Source organism: Anoplopoma fimbria, chromosome 2 (assembly GCF_027596085.1).
Source record: "Anoplopoma fimbria isolate UVic2021 breed Golden Eagle Sablefish chromosome 2, Afim_UVic_2022, whole genome shotgun sequence".
Taxonomy (NCBI): Eukaryota; Metazoa; Chordata; class Actinopteri; order Perciformes; family Anoplopomatidae; genus Anoplopoma; species Anoplopoma fimbria.
Genome location: NC_072450.1, coordinates 13517471 through 13543585, shown reverse-complemented (window position 1 = coordinate 13543585; position 26115 = coordinate 13517471). Strand labels below are relative to the sequence as shown.

Sequence of the window (26115 nt, the reverse complement as noted above, 5' to 3'; positions counted from 1 at the left end):
TTCTAACGATTTATTTGTCTTTTCACGAGTCAGTCTAAAGCATTAATCTGTGTAAAAACATTAACATCTGGAGCTCATCACTATCTTGTTACTCTTCCGTGAAACAGAAAACCACAGAGAGCTCTTGCACAGGAAATCACACTGAGTTTTCCATGATGTGTTCGTTCTGAGAGCAATCAGACCACAGCATGTGTGACTCATCCCAACACTTGAATCTAACAGGCCAGCTTATCAGCAATCTTATTATAGGTAAGCAGACAGACAGACACAACAGCCAATTTTACAACATAATCCTGCAATTCTTACTCTATGCTGTTAGCAGTTCCCAGTAGAGGTGATCACCTGTACAGGAACAAATTTAAATTCCCAAGTTGTCAACAGCCTACAGGTCACGTTTGTATATGGGCTTCGACTGTGTTTCTGCATTTGTTAACTCAGGATTGGAATAACTTGCTGATATTTTGTAAACTTAGAGAATGAAATTCCAAGATGCTGCAATGTACGTTCTTTGTGAAACGTTTTTGAATGAGGATCTACAGACTACATTACATCCAAATTATAATTTCTTTTTAAAGTTAGATACACCAACCCTCACTGTAAAAAATAAGAAAAATAGCTTCCAAAAGGCCCTTGAACCACACTGTCACATTATACAATGAATCCAACCACTACTCATACATGTAAATTGTAATTCTAAATGCAATATCAGAGACAAAGGACTGTTGACAATTTACTACCAGTAATTGAAAAGCTTGAGAAAAAAATTACTGAAGAGGGTTTGCCAAGAGGTGAGAGGTTGCCATGGAAACATATTCAAGGGAAAGAAGATCCATTAGCCAAGATCTTAACAAACATCTGACTCAGCCAAGATATATATATTTTTTTTTTTTAGATCACTGGCAAAGCAAGCAGCATTTCAAATATACTGAACATTACAGTTCACAGTAGAAAAACATAATGCAGAGGCACATATTGCACGATTGAGTTCATCTTATTATGAAATAGAGATTTATAGATGTTCATGAATGCATAATAATGCATCAAATATGAAGGAATCTGAGTTATTTTTCAATGAGCTAGTTGTACTATTATGAGCAAAAATAAACATTTAAAAAAAAAAACTAGGAATAAATAAAATAGATTAAATAAACCCACGACCACAATAAAGCAAACAATGAGCCTCTCCCTCAGTTCCTTTGGGCATCCCCTGCGCTTACGTCCATTAGCTTTACACTGCAGTCAATGGATCATTAGGCCCCATCCGCCTCAATAATGCAAAAAGAGTAAACCAGGCAAACACCGCGCAGTCTTATCTGCCTTTCACCTCACAACACAGCAGGAGCCAGGAAGGTAAACAACACATTACCAACCTACACTGTGCACAACAACAGGCATTCTTTCCAGCCAGGTCTGTGTCTAATTGACTGTGAGGCATGCAAGTAGAGAAGAATGATCATGTGGGTTGGCACTTATGCACACCTCACACAGTTACCATCCATTCTCTACACTTCTGTAAATTAAATATTAATGTAATAAGCAGGTGAAGGGTGGTTCAAAAAAATTGCACACATAGTACTGTTCTTAAATGCAAAGATAAATATATAAAAAAAAAGGCTGAATATCTTGTCAGTAATCAGCCTGTGCTTCTCTTGTCTCTGGGAATATAACTGATAACCCATGCAGGGATCCTGATGACAACTGGCAGGTGGTGGCAGGTAGGTTAGGACTTTGTGATTTGACATACCAGCTGATAGACATCACAGCACTGCCCACATAAAGGACACAACAGCCAATGACTGGACACATCTAAAAGAGACGTCTGTGTGACCAAACCAATGGGAGCGCAGCTGCTTTGTTTCCCTGCCTGCATGGCTCTGTTTAGTGCACACATGTGACCTCACGAGGTGCTTACTGGTATTTAAACATCATCATTTGGGCGCAGAAGCGGACAGCTCCACCATACAGATAAACAAACCCCAAAAAAAGAAGCTTTTTGAAGCATGATTTCTCTCCTTAAGTCTCGGTGAGGATCTCCATTTCCCCCCCAGCCGCGCATCATCTTCCCACATTATCGGACTTTAAGCTGCTGACGAGGAAAAAGGCGCCGTGTTCTCTCCACGAAACAGCAGGCAAGCGGATGCTGGGACACCTGTAGCGGAATCTGGATCCCCATCTCCTAAAAAAAAAAAAAAAGGGAGGTTGGATTGTCTCACATCCATTCAGCATCCGCCCTGCAGGAGAGGTGCTCCGGCGCTGTCTGATCTGGAGTGGGGACGCGCAAAGGTATACAGCCTAAAGCCATTTACGGACGCATTAATATCTAAGCCGCTCTCTGTGCCTGCTTGCAGACAGGAAGGAGCATGGGTAGAGAGGAATCTGCTGTGACTAGTGCGTTGAGGGGATTTGTAGAGCAGGGGGTGTGCTCCTGTTGAAACTCAACTAAGGACCGTGGATGAAGCACCGTCACTAACAGCTCGCCATTTCTCATCAAGCTTCTTTGGTTTATTGTTTCATATTTTATTTTTTTGGGGGCGACTAGATATATATATATATATATATAGTTATATATTTGTTTAATCAGCCATGGGGAAAGATGAGTGCAAAACAATGCTGGACGCTTTGAACAAAGTGACTGCTTGCTACAGGCATTTGGTCATCGCACTTGGAAGCACATCGGACTCGCAGAACCTGAGAGAGGAGCTGAAGAGGACCCGCAAAAAGGCCCAGGAGCTGGCCGTGGCCAACAGAACTAAACTGACCTCTCTGCTCAAAGACAAAAGCATCAGCAAGGATGACCGAGCCGAGTACGAGCGCCTGTGGGTGCTGTTCTCCAGCAGCATGGAGCTCCTGGAGGTGGACATGAAAAGGTCCCTGGAGATAGGGCAGGAATTCCCCCTCAAGGTGCCCACCAGACACCTCATCCAGACGGGGATGACCGGCAGCACCACCACCGTGGCGGCCCGGGCTATGAGCGTGCAGAACATGAAGTACGAGGCGGACAGCAACATCGACACGGCGGACCTCCGGGACTTGCAGTCTGAGATTTCCCAGGTCAGCCAGATGATGGAGGAGATGGAGATGAAGGTGCAGGTGGCGCCGTGGGCCGTCGAGGCGAAGCAGGAGGCCGGAGCGGAGCTGAAGTCTAACATGAGTGTAGGAAATTCCTCCGTGGGTGTCATCTCCATCTGCGAAGAGGAGCCCAAAGAGGAGGAAGGAGGAGGCAACAGGGATGCTGGCTTCGCGTCGATCTGCGCCGTGCTTGTGTTCTTCGTTATCCTCACGGTGGCTGTGGTTTTAGGGTATTTGGTCGTCAATATGTCCTGAACTGTCTAACAAACAGCCCACCCTGACGGACACTCTGCGCGGCCGCTCCAGAGAGCGCGTCACCGTGATAATAAGAGCCAGCAGCTCCACAAAAGAGAGAGAAAGAGCTGTTTATGTGAGAGGCTCGCATGTGTGAATGTATTCGTTGGAGTTGAGGAGTTGCACTAAGATAAGATAAGATAAATAATAATAATTTATTAGTTCCCACAGAGGGGGAAATGTGCAGGACATAATGTAGAACAATAGAATGGACGTCGGGCACAATTTGAGGTTAAGTATTTTAAGGGGCCAAGGGGTCGTGTATTTTTGGAAGAGGGGGAAAAAAAAAAAAAAAAAAAAAAAAGTCATGAAATTACGTGACAGTGTCTGGCCATCAGGATGATACAAACAACACGTAATCCAAGTGGATTAGTGGGAAAGCTCAACCGTAAATGTAGCCTACTGTTAAGTATTCCTCTTCATGTTGAGTTGCATTGATGCTTTCATTTTATGAATTCAATCCAGCAAAGTCAGATGTGTTCAAAGGAGCAGGGGACCCATCTAGTCAGAGAAGTAAAGGGTCATGTTGTATGGGAATTAATATAGAGCAAGTGTTCCAGTTGGATGTGATTAAATCTGCACTGTTCCACACTCCTTTTAGCACAGTTTTTAATACACCGTAAAATCTTTATAGCCAGATTGTTGTAAACCTGCATCTTACTTCATTGCATCAAATCACAATGTGCTTCATGAAAGAGCCTTTGGGACCTAAGAGAAGTCCACAGTCTTTTAATAATGCACTGTAAGCCTGTTCATGTTCCTTTTCAGGGTTTTTCTTGCAAACAGTGTTGAATGTATACATTGCAACATGTGAATAGAGGGTTTGTTCATACAGACTGCTGTGTCAGATAATGTACATACATAAGTATATTTATTATAATAAAACTTTAAAACACACTTTAAAATGCGCCTGCAGTTCCCTGGTGTTTCACAGCCAATGCCAAAGCAGTTTTTCTGCACACTTGCATGAATTGAGCATCAGATTTATTTTATGTTTCAGGCTTTGGGGTGTATTGAGTTTAAACTGATGACTAAAAAATCACTGCAAAGCTTGAGATACATCAGATGTAGAACTACAGGGTATTTTGAGCTATCTTAGACATAACCACCTTGGGTTTAAAATACTGTTCGATTTAAAATAGAGGGGCGACGAGCCGATGCTTTAACCCCCTAATGGTTTTAGTTGTAAGAGTCTTTAAAGGTATTCCTGGAATCGAGGTGAACTGAAAGTGGATGGCTGTCAGAGCCAAAGCCTTAACCTGTTACTTAAAGGGGGTGAGGTCAACTCAGAAACAGCTTCAAGTCAGAAGTCTTAATGCTTTCAAAGATCAATAATATAATTAATTTAAAAAAAAGCTAACATGACTCTGACAAGACTGGCTATTTAGCTACGATTTTATGAAATAAGAAACAAGAATAGAAAATGATACAAAGCTCTTGTATGGATGACCATGTGTTTTCCTTACTGTGCTAGGGTTTTAGAAAGGTTTAGCAAAAAAGATGCAATTTCAGTGAGCAGATACATTTTCTTCCACTCCTACCTTCATATCATCTATAATGCTAAATAGTTTTACTTCTTTTCTCAGTAATCGAACACTAAAGCTCGTACAAACATTATAGAAAAGAAATATCAAAAATATTTAATATTCAAAGTTCAACACTTTGTTTCTTCCTCCAAACTATTTATTTGAAACACATCTCTCTGACATGTTACAAAATTGTTTTGATTCGATTTTGAAAAACTTGAATTGAGAGGATTTATCCACAATTATTGAATTTAATGTTCTCCAAGTTTAGAGTAAATTACATAGTTTTTGGCACATTATTGTAAAATAATTTACTGAAAAAACTCACCCACTGTTTGCAAGGCAGGGGCTGCATTAAAAAGCAGATAGAGATAGAGGAGATATTGTTTCAGAATCTTTACAGGTAAAAATGTGAGAGTGAGTTTTAAAAATAAAGGAAGTACATCAAAAGTATGTAAAGGGTACTAAAAACTACTATTAAGAGAAGTAGCTTGGATGTAAATCTACAGTTTCTGTCAGCTTTTGGTGTCAATCCTCTGTTTCACGATTTATAAAAAAAAAAACAGGCAGCAAAACATGTGACCTCAGGATGTTTTCTACAGTAAATGAAAAGTGTCAGTAACTCTTACTTTTCATCTTAACTTTCAAAATACATTTGAATGAATGCTCCAATGTTAATTTAATGAAAAGTCAGTTGTAACTGCTCGCAGCTGCACATCAATTTAGCTCTAAACTGACTTTAATGATCCCTTCCCCTAATCCTGAGGGTTTCTCTTATAATTGTATGTGATAAATATACCCCTGGCACTTAAAGACCAGGTAGCCTTATAGTTGCAGGCTTTAGAAGTATGCAATAATCTCAAAGGATCATATTTAATTAAAGCTACCCTGCTCTTCTGGGGAGAAGCCTGACTCCTTGTGGGAGTAATGGAACAAAATTATTATTATTATTTTTTTTTTTCTTGTATTAAAATAAGAACCTGGCATGTTTAAAGTATTCAAGTTGCAGATTAGGATAGCAATCTTTTGGGACATTAAATGTTTATTCAGCAGAAAACTTAAAATGCATTTTCCTGTTTTATCTCTTATTCCAGTCTGTCTCTTCTCATCCCCTGGAGGTCAGAGAACTGAAAAGAAACATTAATAGAACATTGTTTAAAACTTTTTTTTTCTAAAAGCTGAAATGTAAGGAAACTTGGATCCAGGAAGCACAGAGGGGACAGCATTTTTTGGCAGTTTGATGCATGAAAATCAGCGTCGTGCTTTGCTAACACCCTATTCACAGAAGGCTTTCTGATATCTTGTTTATCATTGTTGTCTTCTCACAGACGCCCTAAGCTCTGCTCACAGTGAGTCATGAACCTCTTTGATATTCACGACAGACTTACATTGTCATCTAGAGTTCCAAAAATATAGAGGTGATTAATTAAACATGGGGAAGGGAGGGGAATCAAATGGTGGAGGAGATAAAGCCTCTTGAAACACTTTAAAATGCATCCCTCAAGGTTCAAGAAAACGACTAATGTTCATGATAAAGTTTACTTTGATGCAACTTTGAGAAACTTGATTTTCCCGCATGCCGAGACAATTTCATTGCAATCTCTGTTATGCAAGCTGCTTGCTGTTATGCTGCTGCTTTTTTTTTATTTTACAGGTAAGTAAATCTAGTTTCATTACAGTGGCTTGGCGCAGTATTGTTTATTTTTTAATGAAAGATAGGGACATTTATCAACTTCACTCCGTCACATGGAAAGAAACAAACTAAACTGACTGGATCACAGAGAGGCAAGCTACACACCTCATCTGGACGAAGATGGTGTTTTTTTCCAAGGCTGTGTGTTGCCATAGAAACCCTCAACAGACTCTGCGCCGCTAACAGCACAGAAGGTTGAGCAATGTTATTTCAACTCGCCCCCTTTCTGTCACCACCATCCTACACAAACACAGCACTCCGAAGCAGAGGGAGATGTGGTGTGAGGACAGAGGAGGGCAGAGCTGAACGGGGGACAAAACCTCACCCCCACGCTGACAGATGACATGTGTCAAAAAGGATGAAAATCAGATTGAGCCATGCTGACCTGTTGTAGTGTGCCTCAGCAATTTAGAAGTAAAATGTTCAAACCAGGTTAAGAGAACCATTGCTGTACAAAATAAAAATATTTTGACACAGATATTCTTTTTGATGAAGAGAATCAGACAAAATCTGAAATCCATACATTTAATCAATCTGTAGATATCTCTTTAGCTCTCACAGCCCACTGGTCTATCACATGTAAAGTGCACTTAATGTTTCTGTGCCAAACATATTTATCGCCATAAACTGTGTTCCTTAAATATATATCCTATACATATATTTAAATGGTTTGTGCTTAAAAGAACATCAAATGTTAACAACAAATGATTTAAACATCTCAAGATTACAAGTTTCTTGTCCATTAAATCACTTACACATTGTTTTAAAAAAGGTAAATAGAGGACTTGACACAAAAAAGCACAAGTCTGGTTATGAGTACTATTGAGCTACAAGTAATGGTTGAGTAGATATTGTGACTGCATCAACATTTTATACTTTATTTAAACTGCCTTTTTAGAGCAGGCATTGTGCTAGTAGATATCGGTTTCATTATTCTGTTTGTTTTATTCAGCTCACTCACTGGGTGCTCACATCACAAACCATCATAAGCACAAATCTACGAACAGCACTGTGAGACAGCATCAGTAAAAAGATCAAATTAATAATGAATATATTGATCTGTTTAATAATAAATTAATTTATAAATGGCAGACACAGGGTACAATCCAGTTGACAGAAATGATTTCTTAGGAATTATCAATATGCCATGAAGGACACTGCTGTGAGCAGGGAAGGAGAAAGGGTGGACGCCCCGCGGTGTCTCCATCAGACATGTGCACTCCTCCTGAGAGGGATCACCATAACTGATGAGATGACACACACACACACACACCTCTAAATCCCTTTGATATATGTATATATAATGGTTAAAAGCTAAAATTGGTCAAAATGAAATGGTTACTTCATAATTTTCTTTAAAGTGTGGAGCAGACTAAAACATAAAGTCAAGGTCCGGCCAGGAAGTTCTTGAACAGTATTTTTTTATTTCCATGTAGAAAATGATAATATCTCACTACGAGTGGACCAATGTAGGGCGATACATCAATATGATAATTTATCATTTTTACATGGAGTCCTATTGTTATGAAACACAATAACTTAAGAAAAAATAGTCAGTACTTTTCATTTGTCAAGTATTCATTCACACAACAGTATACAAAGCCATGTGGTTATTTCATCCAGACTATTGATTTATCAAATTACCAGAAAACTTCTTTAAAGATGGTTATCGAGGTATGAAATGACTTTGATCGGGATACAACATTTTCTCTCAGCCCTAGGCCAGTGTTGTTCTTTGTAATTTTGGGCACAATCACGTATAACAATCATAACAAAATCTGATTTAATTGGTATATTCTTGTAATCAGCATATTTAAGGAATGAGTTCCGTAAATCAAACAAAACTCAGCTGCTTACACTTAAACAAATGTAGCCTGAACCACTCCAAGTCTGACGAAGCTCATTAAGTGGCTTCCTCACTTTATGTGAGATGAGTATCCGAGTAAAATCGTTGTACGATAAGGCCATTAGCAATCCCTTCTTATTCATCACATACAAATTTGTTTTACATAAAAATAAAACAAGTAAGGGAGCTGGTGGAGGGACAGATCCCTCTAGATCTGAATGCTTCAACACATCAGTCACATGGAAGAAAAAAATAAATAAGCATCATAATTATTCGTCATAAACGCAGCCCATTTAATACTTACTGAAAACGAGTCGAAGCTTGTCATTGACAAGCAGACAATAAAAATTTCCCACTGAAGACATTTTGAGATGTCACAGTAGCAAAACGCAACAGTTGTTAATATTAAAATCAACTATGGCTGAATTCCAATAAGCTGTTTCAGTTTCAGGTTCCTGGTATTGTGCATGTGTCACACTGTCACAGCTTAAAGCCTGGACACGCCAGGATTCAAAACGGTAAAACTCTGTGGCAAAATCAATTCCTATGGAATCGCTGAGATCAGCAGAGGAGGCGGAAATAATCCACACAAATGGTCCGTGATGACCTTTGAATAAACCGAGAGCAAGCTGCACCATTCATTCTCCTCTAGCTTAAAACTCTTCCACAGAAGAGCGATGGTTAGCTGACAGTTATCGGACAGGAGTAGGTGCTAAAAATACTTATTTTGAATAAAATGTGGCAATTTTTAGTGATGTTAGCGACCGGGCAGAGATAACGGGTTTGCTAACTGATCTTTAGCGAGCTTGTACCGTATTTTCCGCACTATAAGGCGCACTTAAAAGCCTTTAATTTTCTCAAAAAACGACAGTGCGCTTTATAATCCGGAGCGCCTTAAATATGGATTAATTCTGGTTGTGCTTACTGACCTCGAAGCGATTTCGTGTGGTACACGGCGCTCTGTCAAAATGTTTTAGTACGACTTTGGTAAACTACAAAGCCGCACCGCTTGCAGCATTACGGCTACCGTAGTCAGGAGCGTCGCGGAGTAATACATACTGTGCTTCACCATCATATTACAGTGTGTGTGTATAAGGACCCCAAAATGGCACCTGTCAAGAGACACGCTTACGACGCGGACTTCAAACTCAAGTCTATCAGTCACGCAGTAGAACATGGGAATAGAGCAGCTGCGAGAGAATTCAACATTAATGAATCAATGGTACGGAAGTGGAGGAAGTTTGACTGACTGACTGTTTTGTTTCACTTAATGCGCCTTATAGTCCGGTGCGCCTTATATATGAAAAAAGATCGAAAATAGACCATTCATTGACAGTGCGCCTTATAATCCAGTGCGCCCTATAGTGCGGAAAATACGGTAAATTAACAAAATGTCAGTGGGATGTCAATGAATAGCACAAAGCATTATGTTATTAGTAACATCTGTGGTTTTCCGACTATAACAAGTCATAATGTCTGCTGTGAAAAAGGCATATCTGATATTATTAAAAGCTGTGAACTTGTATTGCTTCATTGTATGTGCACAAGGGAGTTGTGGGGCTCATAAAACAGGTAGTGCAAGTCAGAGCTTATTTTTTGAGTCATATGGGAAGTTTTCCATCAAAACAGGTAGCAGATGGTTGTACTTGGGAGTGATGGTGATCTGTAGAGTTATAGTGTATGGATCTATGGTCACAAAGCGGTGCAGTGCAGAATCTTCCCCCTGAGGATCCTCCAGCTGAGGCTCTGTGCTCGTAACCAGACCAGCTTCGTCTGAAGTAACCGACGGGTAGCATCTGTCACCTGCAAAGAGAAAAAAAGAAAGGCCGATGGTTATATTATAACAAATGGTAATTTATCAAAAACATTTGTGTTACCGTTTCATCACTAACATTAACCTCATTAGCTAGAAAATAATAACAGTATAACAGCTACTTATAATAAAAGCAAGTAGGATCAAGTCACTAGTGCTAAACTTCCTCAACCTGTTGTTTTTCAGGCTAATTCTTAAAAAAAGATTAAATTCTTTCATCCTTCTTCCAGTCACTTTCTTATTGCTTTCCAACTTTCTCACCCTGCTTATACGCCAGTTCCTTCCTATATAAATCTTAACTGTAGTATTGAGCATTATAGTTTTAACAAACCTTCCTTGAACTGGAGTAAAAAGTGCATTTGTTGTTGATTATTTTGAGCAGCTGATTTGGTGAGAGTCAGTATGTATTGCATCAGGATGGGATAATGTGGGCATGACTGCATTATCCCATGATTATCATGTAATAACATGTCACCCAGTGCAACAGCAGGGCTCACTGGTGTGGTTTTTGAACAATGGCCTCTATGGTACAAAAGAATAATATCAGGCTTTGACTTCACAGACAGTGGGATCAGTTAATTGCTGGTTTTGGTGTTTTCATGGGGTTTGTTGACAATAACAAAACTGCTCATTCATCATAAAGCAGACATAGAAATGTGTTTGACTTAATAGAAAATAAAGTTGTCATGCTTCACTGCTGGTTTGGATGTGGGTTAGTTGAGATAGACAATCAGCACCTGGCAGCAGTGCTATGGAGTGTTCATCTTTTAAGGAAAGAACAGGCAGCAACTGTTCGCAGCCCTCTGTGGCACGCTGTCTGGAGAACTTGTGGAGGTCATTCAGCAAAGGTAAGCGGCACATGCGGCTGAGCTCATAGACCTGTGGAGGGGCGATCCACAGCTCCTCTGCCTGGTAGCTCTGGAGAACCTCTGGGGGTGTGGACCACTGAAAAAAAACAGACAGAGGTAGTAGTAATCTTGATACAGATCCATTTGATTCTCTTTTTATTGTGATATTTACAACCTGTATGTTTTACAATTGAAAAATCATCTTCAGTACTCTGAGGTGGACAATGTCACAGATACACTGCTTCTAAAAGGACCTCAAACATGGTTTCACATTTCTGTACTGCAATGTTGTTGTTACTCACTGGCTGACATATACACCAACACAGAAAATACCCACAACTGAGAAGCTGTAAATAGTTTAGTTTATTACTTAACTGATTGATCAATTATCAGATTCATTATAGGTTGGTTGATTAATCAGTTCATTGTTTCAGCTCGAATTGTTACATCACATATTTAAACTTATATATTATAAATAATATTATAATAAAATATTATTTAGAATAAACTAATGGTATATTTCCCTGTAAAACTCTTCTGTCAACATGTGATGTAAATGAGTCGTGTATAATGAATGAATCACCCTAAAGGAAACGATCTCCTTCTCATCTTGAAGTGCTGTTGGGATCTCCTGCAGGCAGCAGATGAAGAAAACCGTGTCAAACCTTTTCACCCCGTATCGTCCTGCAGGGGTCAGCCAGTTGCCCCACTCATGTAGCGCCCAGATGTTGGGCAACACCTGCAACTCTCTGCACATCTTGATGAAGTTAGACGGGTCCTGGTTGACCAGATCCCTCCACTTGTTGAGTTCACCACTGCACAGATCGTTGACTCTGTAATGCAGTGGGTCTTCTCGGTCAGCGGTACAGGTGCCCTCTATGCTTTTTAACAAACTTTTCTCCTCCTGTTTAGACACACACAGGAGCACCCCGGACTCCTCAAACGTCTCCCTCAAGGCGCAGATCCGGAAGGCGACCTCTCCTGGGATAGGGGAGCCCAGCTTCAGCCGGTCTGTGGCGAACACTGGAGGTCTGGTCTCCACCTGCTGGGTGACACTTCTTAACCCAAACTTAGGAGAGCTACTGAAAGATTTGAAAATGTCCAGCCATTCACTCGAAAAGTCCGAAGAGTGCAGCATGCCGCCGGGAAACACGTACGCATTGGGCATGAATCCGCTTTTACTGCTTCGTTTAAGCAGTAAAACGTCGTAGTCGAAGCGGGACTTGTGCGGCATGTGTGGCCGTCCATGGGCGGCTGTCAGCGGCGTCCTTGACAGCAAACTGTCCGCACCGAGCTTGTGACCTGCGGCTAAAATAAGAGTGGCCGCCTCCTTCCAGTGCTTCAACGTGGTGTTCATCCTAAAACTAACAGTGTTTTTCTTAATTGTCACTAAACGCTTTTGAAAGTTGTTCCCAGTTATTGCAGCCACTAAACTTTAGAGTAAACTCGTTTACTTCCGTGTGACGGAAGCCTCGAAGGCTGCGCATGCGCCTGAAGGAGGCGCACTGCATTTGGTGGCAAGACCCGCCCCCCGTAGCATTCAAGCGCTTGGATTGGCTAGGCGTCGTTCAGGTCACCCTGACCTTGACCAATAGGCACTTTGTTACAGGATTAAAAAAAATAAATCATTTATTATATTATATTCCTTTATTGATCCCCTTGGGGGAAATTCGGGTGTTGCAGCAGCTCAACTACATAGAAACAGATAATAAATACAACATATTATACAATAAAAATAAAAATTAAATTAAATTAAAAATTAAATTAAATTAAATTAAATTAAATTAAATTAAATTAAATTAATTTAATTTAATTCAATTTAATTTAATTTAATTTAATTTAATTTAATTTTAAAAAAATGTACAGTATATTATCAGGCTACAGTAATACAATATAGCCTATATTTTGAATATGTATGGACAAGGTGACTTTTAATTGTCTTCATTTAATTTAGTAACTTTACCATGTATTTTAAAATTCATGATTAAAATAATCTGAGTTTTGTTTTTTTGTAAACAGCACAGTAAAATAGGCTATTATCCGCTCCAAGCTATGTTGCTGTAACTGATAAATGTCTAATATTTTAGTTAATTCCGCTTCCTGGCAGTTTAGCCTTATGCGAGTTAATGTCTATTAGAGATTTAAATTAATGTAAACGATCTTAGTGTTCTGGCAGGTCCATTACAGGCCTGCCAGAACAGGTTAGTAGGGTTAGTAATGGAGAATTATTTCTATGGTGATCCCGCATCTCTCTCCTGATCTCGGGACATCACGCAAATCTAGCTGCCATGGAAAAACCATATAGCTCCTTTACAAATCGCATGCTTTCTCTTTTTTTACTTCACTATGTACTTCAGTATTGACTCTCTTGCTTAAATATCCGCTGCGAAGATGATTGTTGGTCGGAGTAGCCAGAAAAGCCTGCTAACTTACATACCACAAAATGCGATCAGACGTAGTAGGACATCCTTGTATTTTGGCATACTTCATTTGATATACTGTGTATAAGGACATACTAAATCTTTTTCTGGCATACATAATTTTATTGAAGTATGCGTAAGGGTATTGCAATGCGCAGACTGTCTCAGCTCTCTGCAAATCTGTTAAATTGAAATATCACAATAATTACAGACTATGAGTTGTGATTTGTCACAAACAATTTTCAAGTTTTAAGGGAATATTTCCTTCCTCAGTAAATTGATATGCAGCACTGAAAGTAGGCTACAAAGGCTCAAAAGCCTGAATTGTTGCGGGAAATGCACTAAGTCAGATTCTGAGACCCGGTGAACGTGTCTGAAACTTTTTTTTGGTCATTAATAATTGTTCTCAGGGTTACTGAGTTCATATGCCGATGTATTAGCAGATTACCATGAGCAGGCAAGGGATCTGTCTGCAGCAGTTGTTCGAATTCTCTTACAGGCTTCTTAAAAGCATGTACTTTGTATTTCAGCAAGTGCCTCAACAGCTGCAGCCACTAGAGTAAGTCAGTTATACAAATCAATAGCAGATTACACATTAAACATTTTTTTAAATGTCATTTTTGAGATTAAGTGCCTAAACACAGAAATTGAACCCTAATTCAGTAGCTTTTGATCCACCCAATCTTATGTTTAACAGTATTATTCATAGTGTGAATAACCTACTTATTTATCTTTATGACTGAGACTACATATCATACCTTTATATCACCTTTGATTTTAAATGTTAAAAAATGTTACATAGAGCACTAAATGGACAAGTTCTTCTCGTACTTAGCTCAACCCTTTCTCGTTTCAAAGGCTTTAACAGTCTGCAACAAAAAGCTGGATTACACACATACACAAGCCAAATCAATGAGGAAGAAGTTTTCAACACAATTGATGCTGAAGTTGCGACACCTTCATAATACAATCTGATAATACACTTACAAAAAGGTCTGCTCAGGAAATAAACTGAAAGGAGAATATTACAGCACAAAAATGTAAGTTTTCTGATAGAGAGACTTTTAAGAGACGAGGGAGAGGGAGAGGTAGAGTAGAAAGGGAATGTTGCACACACATACACAAATGTGCATGCGCACACATGCAGGGGTGTCATATATCCTTATCAAAGAGGCATTGTGAGGAAGTCAGGCTAGGCAAGCTCAAAGAGGAGAAAGTGTTTCAGAGCTTTCTGTTGAAAATCGAATCTGCCCTGGAAGTGTCTACAGAGCAACTCTGCTGCCCTGTCTTTACCCACCTCCCTTTTGTCCATGGCTATCCAGGATGTCCAATAAGATCTGGGAACCTCCCACTGGAGGAGTGTACTCAGTCACGGTGAGACCCAGGTTTCCACTTGTATCAAACATTCCTGCTCTCCTTCATTTAACTTGGCCCAGTATTATTTTTGGGTTCATACCACTGTACCTGGGTTTAAAACATTTGAGGTTCATGGAGCATCACTGAAGTGGTTTTCATCATATGTAAGTGTTGAAATGTGTTGAAATATGCATTTATTTATTTATTTATTATAATGTATCAAATAGTATGTTAACAAAGCCATTGTCAAATTCAAAGATTATCATTATGTTTAAGATCAACTTCCTTTCTTTAACCATGTGTAGTGAAGACAAGTAGTTGTCATGCATGTTAAGCAATAACAGTTTTAGGTTAAACATTATCATTTTAACTGTTTGATGTCTCTCTCGCAATTCTATCCGTCTATCAATCTTTCTTTCTATCTATCTATCTATCTATCTATCTATCTATCTATCTATCTATCTATCTATCTATCTATCTATCTATCTATCTATCTATCTATCTATCTATCTATATATATCTATATATCTATCTATCTATCTATCTATTTATCTATCTATCTATCTATCTATCTATCTATCTATCTATCTATCCGTCCATAAGTAAAAAAAAAAAATAGCCTCACAATATTATTAATTTAGCTGCTTCTCAGAGGGTGAAGTCTCTCTAAAAAACTAAACCATATCACTTATTGTGGGTAAATTGTTGCTAGAACTACTGTGTCACGGTGACTTATTTATAAAGCCAAACAAACATACTTTCATTAACATCAAAGGGTTAACAACGAAATTACACTTGGTTTTGGGAGGATTTTCACCTTGTAATGGGGCGGCTGTGGCGTAGTGGAGAGCAAGGTAGTTCTCCAATCAGAGGGTCGGTGGTTCGATACCCGGCTTCGGCAGTCGATGTGTCCCTGGGCAAGACACTTAACCCCAAGTTGCTCCCGAAGGCTTGCCATCGGTGTGGACTGGATGTTGCATGAATGTTAGTTAGAGTCTGATGGTGGCACCTTGCATGGTAGCCTGTCATCAGTGTGTGAATGGGTGAATGATATGTAATACACTACTGATTGTAAGTCGCTTTGGATAAAAGCGTCTGCTAAATGACTGTAATGGATGTTGAGCTATTTTGCTTGTGTGAGCCTCATTGTTTAGCTAGATGAGAGGAATTTTATACTGCTTGTAACAGGACAGAGGGTTTCTCTTTAAATCTTATCAAAGATTAGATTAGATAACCTTACTATGCAACTACAAATGCAACTTGTTTTGAAAAGGAATGTAACTTGTCTAGAATGTGTGATTCCTTTTGTGTCCTCTCGTGAACCAGCAGACACACATGGATGAAGGCAGCATCATGATGCGGAAGGAGTCACAGAACGGCTCCACGGGCCACAGCGCGGACTGTCAGACTAAAGACAAGCAGCCTGTAAAAGCTACTGTGCTACAAAAAGATGTGAGCATTATTGCCCGTGTGTGTGTGTGTGTGTGTGTGTGTGTGTGTGTGTGTGTTAGTGCTCCTGAGAAAAAGTCTCATTAGATGTTCACAGAGTAGGATCCCACCATTTGTACCTTTTTACACTAATGGGGGCTAGAACTGAGTACCAGGGAGTACCACAACAACCGTCTCTCCATATTAACTCCACAGTGATCCACTCAGCGGTGGTGTCCAGGCCCCCTAAGCTCCTTAAGACCTAAATTGAATAGAGGAGGACTGAAAGGATACATTTCACAGGATGAGTAAGGACTATTATGGCAATTTAATAATTAACACCACCTAACTTCCCCTCACTTTAATAAAGAGGTATTTAAGGTGACATTTTTGGTTAGTTGAGATGAAAAAACGGGCCATCATAATAAAATCCATGACATGTGATCATGCTTGTGTGGGATGAATTTTGATTCTTCCTAAGTCTACATTCCAGTTGCAAAAACCTCACATGATAATGGTCTGTGAGTACGTTTGTGTGCACAGATAAAACAAGACTACAATTCTACAGCCAAACGAGCAGCTCTGCACGCTGAACTCATGCAAATTGGTACTTAAAGCTAAATGCTAATGTTAACATGCTAACATGCTTTGTAGGCAACGTTTACCATCTTAGTTAAGTGTTTCAGTATGCTAACATTAGCTTATTAGTATAGAATAATATTAGTAACACAAAATACTGCTGAACTCATAAGTTTGAAAGTATTTACTCATCAATTGACCTGCTGGTAGTGCTACATGAAAAGTCCTTGGTTCAATAAAGTCATTAGGATTCATCCTAAAGGCCCAAATGGATGTGTGTACCAAATTTAATAGGAAGTTATTCAGAAGTTGAGACTAAAAGCCAAAAGTGTCAATCTCATGGTGGCTCTAGAGGAAAAGTCAGGGGAATCACGAAAGTGTTGAGTGGAAAACAAGAGAGACTTCTACACCAGATTCGTCTTAAAACAAATGTGACATTTATTGTAGGATAACAGGAGTATATCGCCCAGCAGTTATACGTGCACGGGCCTAGCAGTACTGAGAAGTTCAGCAACTAAAAGGCGCTTATACAGAGTGCGCATCATGTTATATAGGTTTTGTGAGTTGAATATGATAGGTCCAAAAATGAGAGAGGCGGCTCTTGGTTTAGACTTTTAGACTTTCTGAGGGCCTTGGTCAGTTTGTCGTAAAAAGAGCCTTTGTTATCTGTGGTCAGTTGGTCGTAAAGGCACATTCCTTCTTTAAGTGTCTCTGTTCTTTTCCAGCGTACGGCCAGGCACTGGAATGCCCTGTCCGGAGTATTTGACCTTCTAAGAGAACTTATAATCATTTACCGCAATGTGCACAGTGATATTGTGATGTGAAAGCATAGACAAAATATACTGTGTTTGAGATTTGTATGTGTGCTTTTATACATATGAATGTAATATTTACATGACAAAAGTCAGGAGGCTTATTCTTCCACTGGGGACTATGAAAAATCACATAGTTGTGAAATATTTCACTCAGGACCAAACAAGTGAACCAACCAGCTGATCCACATTGCCATCCATGGAGCTACTCTGCTAGCGTGGCTAAAAAGTTAACCATATGTCAGAAGCTATAAAGCTTAATAGTAAATAGTTGAAGATATTGAAAAACTTCAAACAAATAATATCAAACAAAACTTTAAGATACTATTGGCTCCTCAAGCGTTTTTTGCTAAAGTGTTTGAAACATTGTTCATACACTTCCAGTAGGCACACTGCAACATGTCCAGTATTCACTCCCCTTTTAGCTTTGTTTGGCCTTCACCTAATTAAGTAGACGGGTCACAATGGCCTTTATGTGGCGGACTTTGTGTGGGGAGATGCAGGCTATCTGGTATTTTAGATTAGAAAGATCGTAAGGTTGTGCTGCCCTCCAGATTTCTGACTGATTCTGTCCGGTAAATTGGAGACACTGAGACAGACCCAATTACTGAAGATATCTCCTTAGTGAAGTGTTATACATATTAACTGGAAAGACCACATTTGTGTTGAAATACACCTTATGACAACTTGGGCATTCATTCTTTTATCCATCAAAGAAGGGATTGATCTGATTCACTCAAGATAACATTCAAGAAGTTCAGCTGAGCATTGAAATAACACCCCTACCATTGTTTCTTCATGTATGTGCTCAGGTTGGCCTGTTAAGTGGTATCTGTCTGATTGTGGGGACGATGATTGGCTCGGGCATCTTCATCTCTCCTAAGGCTGTTCTGCTGTACTCTGGAGCTGTGGGACCCTGCCTTCTGGTCTGGGCTGCTTGTGGCGTGTTAGCCACACTGGGTGAGAACGGCATCCAAACCAATATCCCTTTGCAATAATCTACATTAAAGATGTCTGTCTCTCTACTTTTACTTCTGCCTTTGTATAGACACTGGCTCAGAGATTCACAGAGCAATTTACATTATACTTTGCACAATTATTTTTATAATCTTTGAGGTCAGTGCTGTAAAATAAAGCTCTTGTCTTGTCATCTCATAGGATTATAAAGCAAAAACCAATTCATTGCTGACTCACAGTAAAGGTCTGCATAAATAAAAAATGATGAGTTGCTGGTTTGTCTGTAATAGACTTTGAACCTTTATGACATTAAAACAGGAATTTATTTCACCATAGTTTTGTAGTTCACTATATGGTCTTGGTACGCTGACTTGTCCACTCCTCCTTAGACTAAAACAACATCCAAGTGAAACCCTCGATCTGATATCATCTACAAAATTGAATCATTAACAGTTTATTGCTCATAAACTCTCTTACTATATTTCCTTTAATTCCTTTATTTAATTCTCCATTAAGACTAACAACTATGTGTGAAATTGGTTGTCTACTATTTCACAAACATTATTATATTTAGTAACCTTTAGTGTTATTGTCCACTATTTCAATTGGGTTACATTATGATCCCTGGGGATAAAGTGATTACAACAGAATTGGCTTTAAAGTTGCACAGAAAGTTTCATTAAACCACATTTTCTTTGGAGAAAGTTCAGAATGGTCCTTGAATTTTCCAACAGAAGCAATTAAAAAATGTCCCCTATGAGTTTGTATTACATCTCTCCTCTTCTCTCTCTCTCTCTCTCTCTCTCTCTCTCTCTCTCTCTCTATGTGTATGTGTGTTTGTGTGTGTGTGTGGCTACACAGGAGCACTGTGCTATGCTGAGCTTGGCACCATGATCACCAAATCAGGGGGAGAGTATTCATATCTAACGGAGGCTTTTGGCTCCCTCCCGGCCTACCTTTACTCCTGGACCACAGTGATGGTGCTGAAGCCCTCCGGCTTCGCCATCATCACTCTGAGCTTTGCAGAATACGCCTCAACTCCTTTCTACCACGGCTGTACTCCTCCTCCTCTTGTAACCAAGTGTCTGTCAGCCGTAGCTATATGTAAGTCTCACTTTAGTCAAGTAAATTAAAAGCAGTATGTTACACACCACTTATTGATCACATATTTAAAGCTTATAATGGATGTTGATATATATATATATATATATATATATATATATATATATATCTCCGCCCTAGTGGGCACAAAATGTATAATGCAGGTTTAAGTGAGTTTCCCTGCCAAACATTGGCAACTATTTTGAAATGCACTTTCAATTTGCAGAAGGGAAGAAAATGATCTAAAATTAAAGTTTAAAGTAAGACAGCTAAGCTGGTGAATGATATGTATATTCAGTACAGTTTGAAAATAGCTTCTCTGGGGACTCAGGGAAATAAGAGCCACATAGTTTACTGATGGCTTAGACTAGCAATGCAATGATAACTAATTCTGTACATTATTTCAACAAAGGACAAAGGAAAACAATTGTATTTTTTATTAAATTATATTTATTATATAAAATTGTTCAAATCTACATCAAAGCGGAAGGGAAATTCCTGAGGTAATAAAAGCATAGAAATAATATCTCTTCTCTGTGGGATGCAATTAATTTCACTTTTACTGTATTTTCTTAAATTTCTTCTGCTTTTCAGTTTTGATCGTCAGTGTCAACTGTTTGAGTGTCAAACTGGCGAGCTACGTGCAGAACTTCTTCACTGTCGCCAAACTTTTCATCATCCTTGTCATAGTTGTAGCTGGCATGGTAATGCTGGCACGAGGTAGGCCTAATGTTCAGTGTCTCTAATATACAACTCCTCTTTAAATTTATTTTGTGAAATGTTAAATATTATCAATTATTATATATAACATATTGTTTCATTGTATATTTGTGTCCAGGAAACACTGAGAATCTGTCGAATGCATTTGATGGCACATCAGCGTCTGTTGGAGGAATTGGACTTGCCTTTTATAATGGGCTTTGGGCTTATGATGGATGGTAACAGTTCTACTTCACTTCTCTTTGCCCTTTAACATGATGTATGGTATTGACCAAGCTCCTCTCTAAAGCAGCACATTGAAGTGTACCTTCTCAACCGATACGATAAGCCTTTTCCTGCTATACTGGCTCTAAATAAAGAGCACTGCTGACCCTTCTCAACCTTTCAGCTACTCTTGAGCCTGCTGCCTTTAGTCCAAATTTGTGAATTCAACCCTTGGACAACCTTAATATTATAGGAACAGGACATGTTCCACATAGTGCAGTTACAACAGTTAACCAAGTTGGGGATTGTCATCAACAGATTGAAAATTTCTCCAGCATGGTCAACAACTATATGTATGCTATATCCACATGGCGATGAGACACCATGTTATTGGGTTGCAGAAACATGGCAGTACAGTGGGGCCCTGATCTTCCCACCTTTGATTGTATTTAAAGGATGCATTGGTTGAACAGTTTTCTAATAGTTTCTGTCTTTGCATAGTAAAAGAGGCCTGTGCTTGTTTAGAGAGGTGTAAGTGCATTACAGAGCAGTTACAGGTTAATTCTGCCATTTTGATTAGATTTTGAGTAGGTACATTTTCTATGCTTGTTTGTGCACTTTTACAATGGAGTTGCACAATGCTTATGTTTTCTGCAGTGACCACCTGGGAGATTTGTGCTTCGTCCTGGCGCTGGAGTGTGTGACAGAGCATTAAAGCTTGAGTGAGGTTGCTTTGTAACGTGTAAGGTCCATTAGGGACACCCGCATTCTCCATTTCAGTCAGTTTTTTAGAGGGAGCCTGAAAAATTTCGTCCTCATGTGATTAATGCATTTTTATTTTTATGCAGTCATGTTGGGATCACAGCAGGGGTGAAGGCTATAACCCTTTGTAGCAGTAAGGCCAAATAGAGGGCAAAGCCAAAATACATGTAACTGACATTGAGAGGGTGTCAGTGAACCCTTACTTAGCACTGCAGGGCAAAACTATGCCTGTCTGTTTGGCCGAGCAAGTCCATGCAAATGTATGGTGTTTTGCAGAGGAGATTGATCAAGCTTGTAGATTCTTTAGACAACAAATGCATGTGAATAAAGCACTACAGTTTTTAGTTTTTCTTATATTATGGCACTATGCTACCTTTAAAGCTAACTTGTTCCTTGTTTTCTAAGGAATCAACTGAATTTCATTACAGAAGAGCTGAAACAGCCATCCAGGTAAGACAAACTTAAACTCTTCTTTCATCTTTAAGAGGTACCTATACTACTCAGTAGTTTTAAAGCGGTACCTATACGAGTGTAATCTGAACTGTATTTTTATTGAGCTGATATGTAATGGTCATTATATAAGTCAAAGCAGCATTCCTGATAAGGTAGGCTGCACTCCTTCATCTCAGGAACTTGCCTCTGGCCATCCTCATCGGGATCCCTTTGGTTTCTGTCTGCTACGTGTTGGTCAACGTCGCTTACTTCTCTGTTATGACCGCCACTGAGCTGCTGTTGTCTCCAGCTGTAGCCGTGGTAAGATGCATTTATCGTTGCCACGGTTATAGAAAAGTTCATTCATGGAGATTGAGAATTAGTCCGTAATGACTTGTCAGTGTGATATTAAATTAGAAATGAGTTTAGATAATGAGAACTGCTCAGCTCAGTATTAATTTACTCTGTTCCCTTGCATGTTATGAAGGATTTGTTTATGCCTCTTTAGACTTTTGGAGACAGAGTCCTTTCCCCACTGTCTTGGATCATTCCTCTCTTTGTTGTCTTTTCTACAATCGGTTCTGCCAATGGAAGCTGCTTCACCGCTGGCAGGTAAAAGAGACAACTGTCACATTATTTGTGAAATACGGAAGTAAGAGAATACATTTTCCTTTGTCTGCATGTGTAAAATGTGGTGTGCATATTTGTATGTATGAGAAAGAAAGTAAACAGAGTTTGAAAGTGGAAAAAGAGAATACTGATGTGCACTTGAGGTGGAAAGACTGACAGACAAGAAGAAAGAAAAAGATACAGAAAAAAACTCAAGAAAGTACAGTACAACAAAATCTCAACAGCACAAAACATATTTCTCTTTTCTCACAGACTGGCCTATGTATCTGGCAGAGAGGGTCACATGGTTAAAATCTTATCCTATATTAGCCTGAAGCGCTACACTCCAGCCCCTGCTCTTATATTCAATGTGAGTCCTGCATACTTAAAGATCTCTTTATATAAATGTGTATGTACTGTATACTTTTCAATTTGGTCTTATATGATCCTCTGACTTTTTTTAATGTATAAACTTCTGCATGGTAGTTCACCTTATGTTGAGTTCAGTTTGTTACAATTTATAGCTCCTCAAAAAACCCATTTGTACTCTGATGGTTCATGATTTTTCAATATTGCAATATATAATTATTTCTAATTATAATTATTATAATTTATTCAGCAAAATTATTTGTTTCCTTTCCTGTTAAAAATACATTTCTCTGTCTGTTTTAGGGTATTATGGCTATTTTCTACATTATCCCAGCAGACATCAACACCCTCATTAACTACTTCAGCTTTGCTCAGTGGGTGTTTTACGGTCTGACAGCGCTGGCTCTCATAGTCATGCGTTTTACCAGGAAGGAGCTCCATCGACCAGTAAAGGTGAGTCTTCTCGATGAAATAGTTTTCAGTTTCCTTTTTTGGAGAAATCTCCTCTTTTATAGTGTTTTGACTCAACAGGTTTATGCGTTCTGGTGCCTTGTTAACTTGGAACTGCAATCTGCAATCTTTATACACAAACAAGTCTGTTCTAGATTTTCCCCCATGTCTTAATAGAAACCCAAATAAGTTTAAAATAAGCTTTTGCAAATATTGTCTTATTTTGTTTCACCCCAATGCTGTTTCAAAGATCTTATTGGCTGTCTGAAATACAAACAAATTGATTTTTGACTCTCAATAGGCTAATGCATTTTTAGTTGTTTTATTTTGCAGAAATAGTGAAAGTGTCCATTTGAAGCTGTATATTGTTTTGAGGGACTGTGATTGTGTCATTACTCAAAGGTGCCGATTGTCGTACCATGCCTAATGGTCCTGGTGTCCTGTTACTTAGTCCTGGCTCCCATCATTGATAAGCCAGAGCTGGAGTACCTCTACTGTACTGTCTTCATCTTTAGTGGACTTCTCCTCTACTACCCTTTCGTCTACCGCAAGGTCAACTGGTCGCGCAAACTGATGAGTAAGTTCACTCTCAAATGTTAAGTTATTGAAATATGTGTATTCTTTCTTGAACATCAGTATAGAATAAAATTGGAACTAGTCTGCTTAAAAGGTAGAAAGTAACATATTCAGTACAGTGTCGTATTGTGCTGATGTCATGGAGACCTCATGACCTCCATTCCCCTGTAGGGCCCATCACTATGCATCTCCAGCTGCTGATGGAAGTCGTTCCTCCGGAGAAAACCGATTGAGAGGGGACAGAACCGACAACCAGGTCATCTTTTGATGCATGCCGTAAAACATGTCCAGGCTGGTTTTGGAAAAAGTATTCTACAAATTTTGTGCCAAAAGGGGATCAGAGCACAAAATAAATAAAATAAAGTCAATCAGGAGTTTGAGGGTTTCACCATATCCTCATGATGTCTTTCGCCACATAAAGAAATAAATCACTGCCAACAACACAACGTTTCTATGAAATTAATGTTAAACATTTATTCATAATGTACAATAAAGCTTTTACTGGGCCAAAGATCATAGAGATAGAGCTGCTAGGATCTAGATATGCATGAATCAGCACTTGAGCAAATGGAGGGGGGTAACATTATAAATGCATTGCGAAGACAACATGAAGGTTTAGCAGATCATGCAACAAAATGTGGAAACATGTTTATTTATGTTGCTCCTGTGGTTGTTATCTGAAACATCAGAGTTTCTTTAAAGAGGTTTGTGCATTATTTAATAATGTGTTTACACTGGAATGTACTGGCACAATGCTGAATTGTGTAAGCTATGGTGGTTAATAATTGTATCAATCTTGTTGAGCATAAAGTTGACATTGGAAAAAAAACAATGTTTGATTTTAGCGAATATTCCTACTGTGTTTCCCTGACCTGACTGCTATTTAGCTCAATATAATTTGCAAAACTGACATTCTTTTTATTGTAGGGTATAAGCTCCCTAACAGTACAGTAATGTGTGGCTAGTGCTGTGTGATTATGAAATATTATGAGATATATATGCTTTCGACTAGACACCACAAACTAGCCCTCTAAAATATGTTGCACTCAAGTTCTGATACTCTAAACATTATGAACTTCAGCAAGTTGACAAAAAATGCAAGTAATTATTGTAGTCTATTCATATCAGTTAATGGATTTGTGGCCTATGTTTGATGCTTAATCCGGGGAACTTTCAGATTTTTCTCATGAAAAAGACTGGGTGGCTATGTTTGTGGCCACAGTTATTATTAGGAGCAAAAAAAAACATGATTTGACCACCAATGTCCCAATTGTCCACCAGATGTCAGTACAGCATTGTGGAACAGAACTGCAAAATGATGACGTGATAATGGGCTTTCATTTTAATATTTTATAGTAGTAATAGTACTATATTTTGTAGTAATATATAAATATTTAATATTTCCAATAATATGTAAGATTACTGTAAAGTTATTGTGATTAATGGTAGTGGAAACTGTAATAGTATTCAAAGTGAGAAGATGGGGAGCAGTAGTCGTCATGGTTGTTGTCTTTATTGTCATAATACATACATCCTACCTTGGATGTCAGAATGAGGAGATCTAAGTAAAGGTAATATATCTCAAGCTAGTACATATTCAAGTTTAACACTATGTAGTGTCATAATTAAGAACACAGGCCTTTGCAGAAACTGCATTTCGCTTTCGTTGCCCTCTAGTGGCGCTTAGTCTCTTCATACATAGAGTAAGGGTGTCAAAGTGAAGGATTTCTACAGTAGGTGACACTAAATCTGCATTGAATGAGAGGTTTTTTGCAAAAAAGCTGGTTGGAACTGTTTAGAGAAGCAGCATGTTGGTTATGTAACCTGTTGCGTTTGACTCCATTTAAAAGTTCATTGTGCTTTTGTAAAAGAATGCAGTTGTCCTGCAGAATGAAATCAACAGGTCCCACATGAAGGCTGAGTACATGTTGAGAAGATTGCTGGACTCTCTCGGCAATGGCCAGCTAAAAGATGAAGTTGTGATTCAGTGCACAGTGGTTGTAACATAAATACCCTGGCTTACTTTACCATGTCTCCCCCTACTATATTTTTGCGCTTTTTGAAATGTTGCACTGAAAAGAGACTGGTAGTTACGTTGTGTTTCATCACTCTTTAATGGGCATTGGGTCCCAGGATGAAAGAACAACATTTTTCAATCGGGTCCTGGGAAGAGAAAAAGTAAAATCACTCTGAATTTACAAAAAATAACTTTATGCTCGTGTGTCTTTGTGGTGTTGGTGCTCTGAGATGA

At 38.9% G+C, this 26115-nt stretch overlaps 3 protein-coding genes across 3 annotated transcripts; 2 read left to right on the top strand and 1 right to left on the bottom strand.

Moving 5' to 3' along the window:
• The first annotated feature begins 2583 nt into the window (after positions 1-2583).
• Positions 2584-3324, top strand: si:ch73-167i17.6 (regulator of G-protein signaling 9-binding protein). Its single transcript, XM_054621246.1, has one exon. The coding sequence runs from the start codon at positions 2584-2586 to the stop codon at positions 3322-3324; it is 741 nt and encodes a 246-aa protein (XP_054477221.1).
• A 4623-nt stretch (positions 3325-7947) lies between these two features.
• On the bottom strand, positions 7948-12492 carry nudt19 (nudix (nucleoside diphosphate linked moiety X)-type motif 19). The gene is made up of 3 exons (XM_054614044.1): positions 11673-12492; positions 10979-11186; positions 7948-10231 (listed from the first exon to the last, which is right to left on the bottom strand). The coding sequence occupies exons 1-3, from the start codon at positions 12444-12446 to the stop codon at positions 10011-10013; spliced, it is 1203 nt and encodes a 400-aa protein (XP_054470019.1). The 5' UTR covers positions 12447-12492; the 3' UTR covers positions 7948-10010.
• A 2438-nt stretch (positions 12493-14930) lies between these two features.
• Positions 14931-24460, top strand: slc7a9 (solute carrier family 7 member 9). The gene is made up of 13 exons (XM_054616065.1): positions 14931-15029; positions 16192-16317; positions 18497-18644; positions 19503-19745; positions 20337-20462; positions 20581-20680; positions 21834-21878; positions 22058-22181; positions 22369-22472; positions 22743-22839; positions 23142-23291; positions 23691-23865; positions 24036-24460. Exons 2-13 carry the CDS (start codon positions 16201-16203, stop codon positions 24095-24097), a joined length of 1491 nt encoding a protein of 496 aa, XP_054472040.1. The 5' UTR covers positions 14931-15029; positions 16192-16200; the 3' UTR covers positions 24098-24460.
• The last annotated feature ends 1655 nt before the right edge of the window (positions 24461-26115 follow it).